This window comes from Chlorocebus sabaeus, chromosome 6 (genome assembly GCF_047675955.1).
Source record: "Chlorocebus sabaeus isolate Y175 chromosome 6, mChlSab1.0.hap1, whole genome shotgun sequence".
Taxonomy (NCBI): domain Eukaryota; kingdom Metazoa; phylum Chordata; class Mammalia; order Primates; family Cercopithecidae; genus Chlorocebus; species Chlorocebus sabaeus.
Genome location: NC_132909.1, coordinates 24332457 through 24341951, shown reverse-complemented (window position 1 = coordinate 24341951; position 9495 = coordinate 24332457). Strand labels below are relative to the sequence as shown.

The window sequence follows — 9495 nt, the reverse complement described above, 5'->3', positions numbered from 1 at the left end:
CCCATTAATATTTTTCCCACAACATAATTTATAATTGCTGTATTTTAAAAATATACATCAAAAGCTTTACACAATTTTTAGTCACTTGTTTTTTCCAAATTTTATTCCCATGATGGCCATCCCTATAGCTAAATTTATTTATTTGTTTATTAAATCAATGATAACTGCTACAGGACAGTTTTCTATAATTGGAATGAATGAGTCGAAAGTTGTGTACAATTTTAGGGTTTTTTCTTTTCTTTTTTTTGAGACAGGGTCTTGCTCTGTCTCTCAGGCTGAAGGGCAGTGGTAAAGTCATAGCTCACTGCAGCCTCAACCTCTCAGGCTTAAGTGATCCTCCTGCCTCAGCCTCCTGAGTAACCGGGATTGCAAGTACAAGCCACCATACCTTCTAGAGAAGCTTTGCTTTGGAATCCTTACCTGGAGTGTGTGAGAGTGCTTGTTTCCCAATACCTTGTTAAGTGTTACTTGTTTTTTCTTTCTACCAGTTTAGTAGGTGAAAAACTTTTTTTTTTTTTTTTTTTTTTGAGACGGAGTCTTGCTCTGTTGCCCGGGCTGGAGTGCAATGGCTGGATCTCAGCTCACTGCAACCTCTGCCTCCCAGGTTTACGCCATTCTCCTGCCTCAGCCTCCTAAGTGACTGGGACTACAGGCGCCCGCCACCTCGCCCGGCTAGTTTTTTTTTTTTTTTGTATTTTTAGTAGAGACAGGGTTTCACCGTGTTAGCCAGGTTGGTCTCGATCTCCTGACCTCGTGATCCGCCCGTCTCGGCCTCCCAAAGTGCTGGGATTACAGGCTTGAGCCACCGCGCCCGGCCTTTTTTTTTTTTTTTTTTTAAGACAGAGTCTTGCTCTATCGCCAAGGCTGGAGTGCAGTAGTGCGACCTCTGCCTCCTGGGTTCAAGCAATTCTCCTGCCTCAGCCTCCTGAGTAACAGGCTTGTGCCACCACGCCCAGCTGGGCTTTTTTTTTTTTTAGACAGAGTCTGTTGCCCAGGCTGGAGTGCAGTGGCATGATCTCAGCTCACTGCAACCTCCGCCTCCTGGGTTCAAACAATTCACCTGCCTCTGCCTCAGCCTCCCGAGTAACTGGGATTACAGGCCCACGCCACCACACCTGGCTAATCTTTGTATTTTTAATAGAGACTGGGGTTTCACCATGTCAGGCTGGTTTTGAACTCCTGACCGTGTGATCCACCCGCCTCAGCTTCCCAAAGTGCTGGGATTACAGGCGTGAGCCACCGCGCCCGGCAGGTGAAAATCTTACCATTGTGCATGGTTTACATTTTGTTTTGTTTTTTGAGACGGAGTCTTGCTCTGTTACCCAGGCTGGAGTGCAGTGGCACGATCTTGGTTCACTGCAACCTCCACCTCCAGGGTTCAAGCAATTCTTTTGTGGTTTACATTTTAATACGCTTATTGATCATATTGTCCAATTTTTTGTGAGTTTCCTGTTCACATCCTTTGCCTGTATTTTTTGGGGGGTGACACTTGTTAATTTGTAAGAGCTCCTTACATACAGGGACATCAGTTTTCTAACTTGTAAGGAAGTCTTGGCTGGGAGTTCAAACCCCAGGCTAGAAGGCGACCCCTGGACTTTTTAGGTCTTATGGCAGGCCTATGCTGGTGTGGGAATAACACCGCCGGTCTCAGCAGGAGGTCGCCAGCCCTTAGCAAGTGCCGGCCCGCCCCCGCGGGCTGCCGCACTTCCCCGCGCACTGGGCCCCGCCTGTCTGCTGGAGGCCGTAGTGCGCAGGAGCGGAAACCGGGCCGCCCTTCCCCCACCCGCTTCCGGCCGCGGCTTGGTTCTCCCGCCTCCGCCTCCGCCGCAGCTCGTGGTTGTCCCGCCATGGCACTGTCGCGGGGACTGCCCCGGGAGCTGGCTGAGGCGGTGGCCGGGGGCCGGGTGCTGGTGGTGGGGGCGGGCGGCATCGGCTGCGAGCTCCTCAAGAACCTCGTGCTCACCGGTTTCTCCCACATCGACCTGGTGAGGGCCGGGCACGCGCGGGTGAATGGCGGGCTGTGGTGCGGGGGCTGGAGTTCGGGGGTTCCGGGGCTCGAGGGGCTCAGAGGTTCAGGGCCAGGAGCCCAGGACCGGAGTTGCGGGGCGGGGGCAGGCTGAGAGGCCCGGGTTGTGGCCCCCCGCGGGAGGGGACTGTTCTTTGGGCACGGGGCGGGCCTCCGCTCGCTGGGCCGGCTCCGGACGCAGAGGAGGCCGCGGGCCCCCGCCTCCCCGGCATCGCCAATGTGTGGCGCTTCGAGGGCGTGAAGCCGCCTCGTATCCTCCCTTCAAAACAAATCCATGGGTGTTAGGAGATGCGGGAGAGGACTGAGTACCTCGCGGATGTTGTGACTTTAATTTGGAGGTCCCCTTCCTAACTCCGAAGTAACGACCCGGGGCAGAGGATGGCGATGATAGCGACCAACGCGTCCCAAGCGCTGGTCACGAGAAGGTTTACACACGGAACGCGCTCCATCTTCACACCACCCGAGGAGTGCAAACCCTATTTCCACCCTGCTTTATTTTTAACAGATGAGGAAAGGGAGACGCAGTGGGGTTGAGTAACTTACCCTGGGTCTCGGAGCGAGTTGGCAGGGCTCCCGCGGGCTGCGTGACTGTCATTGCTCTCACAGTAGACGGTACACTGGCTTGTTTCATTAAAGACTTTAGGATTATGCCCTTTACATTGGTGTACAGTGACAAGCCAGTGCTATGTTGAATCAAGTTATTTCTACTAATGCAAACTTTTTAGAGTTTGGAGATGTTACTGGCCCTTAGGTGTGTTAAAGTGTCTTAAGGGCTAGTAGAAACATGGAATGAACAAAAAAGTACAGATGGCCGACTGAATCATTGTTTCTTTCCTTTATATATTATGTATTTAACCAAAAATAAAACTTATGACACTTTTTTAACCATGTGGAAAAGTTTCCTTTCACATTTCTCAGGTTAATTAATAGTAAATGAAATTGTGTATGGATGAAGGCTTGAATCAAGGGAGGGAGCAAAAATTCAATAAACGTTTGCCATGTATCATTTAAGAGAAAGAACACAACCTGGGCAACATAGAGAAACGCTGTCTCTACAATAAAAGAAAATTAGCGGGGTGTGGTGGTGTGAGCCTGTGGTTCCAGCTCCCCAGGAGGCTGTGTCAGGAGGATCGCTTGAGCCTGGGAGATCGAGGCTGCAGTGAGCTGTGTTTGCATCACTGCACTCCAGCCTGGGCAACAGAGCGAGACCCTGTCTCAAAAAACAAAAAGAACAGGACACAGTTAAATTTAATATTTTGTATTTGAAAGAGTAATTCGATTGAAAGAAATACTTGAATGTTTTTTGTTTTTTGAGACACGGTCTCGCCCTGTCCCCCAGGCTGGAGTGCAGTGGCCTGATCGCGGCTTACTGCAACCTCCGCCTCCCAGGCTCCAGTGATCCTCCCACCTCAGCCTCCGAGTAGCTGTGACTATAGGCATGCCCAGCTAATTTTAATTCGTCTATTTCTTGTAGCCACCAGGGTCTTACTATTTTGCTTAGGCTGATCTTGAACGCCGGGGCTCAAGCGATTCTCTCACTTCATCCTACCAAAGTGTTGGGATTACAGATGTGAGCCACCACTCCCGGCATAGAGAAATATTTTAATATATTTAGTGTTTACCTCGACAGCACATATAGTTTTAATAAATTCACATATTTTTATGGCATCCAAGGAGTTTCCTGAAATATTTGCCAGGATGATTAAACAAACAAAATATGCCATTCTTTCAAAGTATTTTTGAAGATATCTCTGACATTAAATCTAGATTCTTACATGCATTAAATTATTCTTTATCAGTTTAACAGTTTTAGTATGGTGGATTCGTAAAACGTTTTCTCCACTGATGTAGCAAATATCAAAAGTTCTGGATTACAGGTGCAGAGAGTAGTGATACAGCTCAAACATACCTAAACATTTGTCATTTATCTGAGGTTTATGCGTTTGTAGATTGATCTGGATACTATTGATGTCAGCAACCTCAACAGACAGTTTTTGTTTCAAAAGAAACATGTTGGAAGATCAAAGGCACAGGTAACTATATTTTGCATACCATTTCTATAATTATTTGATGGAACATCTATTTGTGATACCAAATTAATCCTGCCTGTCCTATAGAAGGGAAAAAATGGGTGAAGCTCTCATTTCAGCTGAGAGATTGTGAAGGATAAAGATATATCAAGTAAAGGACTAAAGATTAAACCCTCCTTTTTTGTTCTAAAAAGGAAATAATTCTGTGAATGGTGTAACTTTCATGGCCTCTTTATATTTAAGTTTCTGATGGTTTACTTAGGATGTACCTTGTGTTCCTGCACCCCCTAGAGGTTGACTACTGCTATGTTTGGGGGCTGGAGTAGCCTTATGCTGGTGTCCTAGTTGAAACAAGACAGTTCCCCCTGACCGTTGTTTAGTTTTTTTTTTTAATGTTCCTTGGTGATTCAGAGTCTTAAAACATCTTTTCCCTTTGCCTGTCTCCCAACCTGTTTGGCAAACCCCCACTCGTTTCTCTTTTTCTTCTTTCATATTTTGGCTTCCTTCTCCAGGAGTACTTTCCTAAACCTTTTAGACTAAGTCGGGTTGGTTTTTCTCTCATAACAACCTTTACTTTTCCTATCATTTTCTTTTCTTTTTCTTTGAGATAGGGTCTCACTCTGTCGTCCCGAGCTGGAGTACAGTGATGCGGTCATGGCTCACTGCATCCTAGAATTCCTGGCTTCAAGGGATCCTCCCACATTGGCCTCCCAAGTGCTGGGATTACAGGCGTGAGCCAACATGCCTGGCCTTTTCCTATCATTTTCATGGCATTTATCAGAGTTTGTAGTTGAACTTAATGTGGATTACTATATGATTAATGTCTCTCTTGCTTAACATGTACTTTGTATAGTTCCTGGTACATGCAAGATGCTCAGTAAATACTTGTTAAGTGAATGAATGAATGACACTTGGGTACGTCATGTTGTATTTTTGCTGAAGCTTGTCATTCATGTGTTTGGTGGTACATGGGTCGGCGGGGGGCTCTCCAGTTATTTTAGAAGTATAAAAGTATAATTTTATAAGTGTAGCTTAACCCTAATGCAATTTGCTCACAATTTTGGATTTCTTTGGTGTTTAATATAAGTAAGGTACTGTGTAAGTAGATAACAGCATTGTGGCTTCCAGAAGCAGATTTCAGATAGGAACAGAAATATTGTAGTAATTCAGTGTTGTTTGTTTTTCCAGGTTGCCAAGGAAAGTGTACTACAGTTTTACCCGAAAGCTAATATTGTTGCCTACCATGACAGCATCATGAAGTATGCTTTAATGATTACATTGCAGAGTTGTGTAAAGAATAAGGGTTTTGTAAGCCAAATACATGAGCTCAAAGTCATTCAGCTTTTTTTAAAAAAATGATTTTTCTAGAATTATTAATCAGTGGTAGTTTCCGCTCACAAAGTGGTGTTCTTTTTACCAGTTCATAAATACATGGTTTGAATGATGTGGATAAGTGGTGAGATATTTTAATACTTTTAATAAGTAAGTTACTTGGAAATTTATGAAGACCTTATATGCTTGCCTTAAGTAAGAAGATATTTTAAACTATGAAATATCCGTATTTATGATGACTCAGACTTTTCTAAAGCATTTGCCTTTTTCTGTTTAAAAGGTTCCCTCCCAAAATCTGTTTATTGTGACTGTGACTTCTGTAATATAACACTTGGAATTGTGGTAGGGCAGTAGTATTGACAGTATGTAAATATATTTATCTCAGTAAAGATAGAGTAAACATATAATTTTGGAGGTATTGGAGTAAAGGAACTGTGGGCTGAAATTGTCCTTTATCTGTGGTTGTTTAGCTCACAAGTAAATAGTATTAAAAATAGTCCTTGTTTGAGGTACTGGAATTGAGGTACTTAACACTTTCTCAGGGCAGTTGTATCTCCGGATTTTTTTTGTGTGTGAGAGACGGAGTTTTGCTCTTATTGCCCAGGCTGGAGTATACTGGCATGATTTCGGCTCACCGTAACGTCCGGCTCCCAGGGTCAAGCGATTCTCCTGTCTCAGTCTCCTGAGTAGTTGGGATTACAGGCGCACGCCACCACACTCAGCTAATTTTTTGTATTTTTAGTCGGCAGGGTTTCACCATGTTGGCCAGGCTGGTCTCGAACTCCCAACCTCAGGTGATCCACCCACCTTAACCTCCCAAAGTGCAGGGATTACAGGCATGAGCCACTGCACCCAGCCTGTATCTGGCTTGTTTTTTAGTTTTTTACTCTGTGAGCCTGCCTATAGCCCTATAACCTCCTTACCCTGTGTTGCTTTCCCAGTGCTGCTAAAAGCAGAGACCCTAGGGGCCTGAACCCTGGCCTGATCCTGACCATGTGAGGTGAAGTCAGAGGCCAGGCAGACCCTGGGAATGTATTCTTTATGTGTTCCCAGGCACTTGCTGCCCAAAGAAGGCCTAGTGGGACTAGTGAAGTCATGCCATCTTTCTGCCAGTTTGAGATCCTTCTCTCGTGCCCTAAGTAGCTGGCCAAAATGGATAGGAATTTGAGGGAAATAATTTCTTTAAAATCTGCTTATGTTTGGGAAGAGTCAAACCTTACTACCTATATGGCATATAATCCTAATATCAGTTTTGTTTACATTTACTATGTTTTTTTCAGAACTGTTTATTATACTGCAAAGATCATGTGGAAGGCTAGTTATTTTGGTGACATTTTTTTATTTTGTTTTGTAGTCCTGACTATAATGTGGAATTTTTTCGACAGTTTATACTGGTTATGAATGCTTTAGATAACAGAGGTGAGATTATGTTTATATATACTTTTAATTTCTCAGTATTTTCTCTCTCACATATCAAATTTGTTTACAAATTTAATATTTATTAGACTATTTACTTGTGATTTAGAACTTAAAAGACATAAGAGAAATGATGGAGTTTAAAGCTTGCCCATTGATTGCAGTTTTATTTAGAAATGACTTATTCCAGGTGGGAATTTAGCTTTCATATTCTTTGCATTTCTACCAAAAGTCATAAATAGAAGTGAAGTGAAAAGCTCTCAAAAAGTGTGACTGGGGCTCGGCACAGTGGCTAACGCCTGTAATCCCAGCACTTTGAGAGATCAAGTCAGGAGGATCACTTGAGGTCAGGAGTTTGAAACCAACCTGGCCAACATGGTGAAACCCTGTCTCTACCAAAAAACACAAAAATTGGTGTGGTGGCATGTGCCTGTAGTCCCAGCTTCTCCGGAGGCTGAGGTGGGAGAATCGCTTGAACCCAGGAGGCAGAGGTTGCAGTGAGCCTACATCACACCACTGCGCTCCAGCCTTGGTGACAGAGTACAACCCTGTCTCAAAAAAAAAAAAAAAAAGAACAAGTATGACTAGAGGGTGGGGTGTGGAATGCTTCGGTGATACTCTTTGCCTGCAGTTACTTCCACATGTAAAAGTATATCTGTCAAGTGAGTTTGCAACAAATTGGGCCAGAAATACCTAAATAAAAAACAAGGAAAAGTCAAAATTATGTTTATATGTTATTTAAGGCTTGGGGGTCTCACTGTTGCCCAGGCTAGAGTGCAGTGGTGTAATCATAACTCGCTGAAGCCTTCAAATGGGCTCAAGTGATACTCTTACCTCAGCCTCTGCAGTAGCTACTCTGCAGGCATGTGCCACCACGCCAGGCTAATTTTTGTTTTTGTAGAGATGAAGTCTTGCTTTGTTGCCTGGGCTGGCCTCGAAGTCCTGGCTTCAAGCAGTCCTCCCACTTCAGCCTCTCAAAATGCTGAGATTATGGGCATGAGCCACTGCTCCTGGCCTGAAATTACTCTTTTAACCTGACTCATCTTTTTTTCTTAGCCTTAAACTACTTTAATAGTTCCAAGTTGATATTCCACATTGTGCTTTCATTTCTATCATTTATTATCTGATAATTATATTAGAATAGTGGTGAGTTAAGGAACACCTTGAAACAGTGTTTTGTGTAAGGTACAGCGATAGAAGAGAAAGATGGCAGTTTTGATTTTTAAAATTATGTGTTTCTGTGGGTACTTCTGGAAAAAATTTGTGATACAAATTCTATTTGATATTTTGTTAAGTGAATGTCTCTTAAATGTCTGTAGTTAACAGTTGTATTTTTCTGGCAATAGCTATAAGAAAATTGTACAAAAAATGAAGCCAGTAAGATAGTTTTACATCTGTGTCATCCTAATTAAAGATAACTAATTTGTTTTTTTTCCCCCAAAAACTCATACTGTTTTTTTACTTCCAGCTGCCCGAAACCATGTTAATAGAATGTGCCTGGCAGCTGATGTTCCTCTTATTGAAAGTGGAACTGCTGGGTATCTTGGACAAGTAACTACTATCAAAAAGGTAAAGAAAAGTTTTGTTTTTTTAACTTCGCAAATGTTTATTTGAGACCTTGGAGCAGTAGAAAATAAACTTTGTATTTATATAAAATGAGCAGACGAACATCCAAAATGTAAGGGCTTTTATGCCCATGTAAAACTTAAAATGCAACCGGGTGCGGTGGCTCACACCTGTAATCCCAGCACTTTGGGAGGCCAAGGTGGGTGGATCACCTGAGGTCAGGAGTTTGAGACCAGCCTGGCAAACATGGTGAAACCCCATCTCTACTAAAAACACAAAAATTAACGGGGCATGGTGGCAGGCGCCTGTAATCCCAGCTACTTGGGAGGCTGAGCCAGGCGAATCACTTGAACCTGAGAGGCGGAGGTTGCAGTGAGCTGAGATTGCACCACTGCCCTCCAGCTTGGGCTACAGATCAAGACTCTGTCTCAGAAAACAAACTTAAAATGCTATAAAGGTGCCCAAAAGACTATGGGTGAGGAAATCTTTCAGCTCTGCCATTTTGCTTCATTTAACTTGTGTATTAAAATCCTTAAACTGATAAGCATGGTATACCAGGCATCAAAAATTTCTTTTTGTCGACTGGGTGTGGTGTCTCACGCCTATAATCTCCACCCTTTGGGAGGCTGAGGCGGGCAGATCACTTGAGGTCAGGAGCTCAAGACCAGCCTGGCCAATGTAGTGAAACCACGTCTCTACAAAAAATACAAAAATCGGCCGGGCCGAAACTCCATCTCAAAAAAAAAAAATTCTATTGTCTAAAAGAGTCTGGGCTTATAGAGTGGAAGGGAACTTTGAAAACTTTTTAGTGGTGTATTTGTGAAGTATTTCAAACATTTAAATACAACTAGAGAATAGTAGAACAAAATACCTGTGTGCTCATACCTCAGTTTTGGTTCATTTATTTGCTTTTTTTTGTTTGTTTGTTTGTTTGTTTTTGAGATGGAGTTTCACTCTTGTCGCCTAGGCTGGAGTGCAATGGCGCAATCTTGGCTCACCGCAACCTCCGTCTCCCAGGTTCAAGTGATTCTTCTGCTTCAGTTTCCCAAGTAGCTGGGATTACAGGCATGCACCACCACGCCTGGCTAATTTTGTATTTTTAGTAGAGATGGGGTTTCTCTATGT

The 9495-nt window shown here is 43.6% G+C and overlaps 1 protein-coding gene across 2 annotated transcripts in view; it reads left to right on the top strand.

Moving 5' to 3' along the window:
• The first annotated feature begins 1777 nt into the window (after positions 1-1777).
• UBA2 (ubiquitin like modifier activating enzyme 2) overlaps positions 1778-9495 on the top strand; it is a 41930-nt gene continuing 34212 nt past the window's right edge. The window contains exons 1-5 of one of the 2 annotated variants that reach the window (XM_073016660.1): positions 1778-1985; positions 3976-4059; positions 5245-5315; positions 6743-6807; positions 8273-8373. In XM_073016660.1, coding sequence (XP_072872761.1) covers positions 1848-1985; positions 3976-4059; positions 5245-5315; positions 6743-6807; positions 8273-8373 — 459 coding nt within the window. In that variant the 5' untranslated portion in view covers positions 1778-1847. The remainder of the gene's footprint in view (positions 1986-3975; positions 4060-5244; positions 5316-6742; positions 6808-8272; positions 8374-9495) is intronic. The other variant, XM_007996258.3, reaches the window with a different exon arrangement.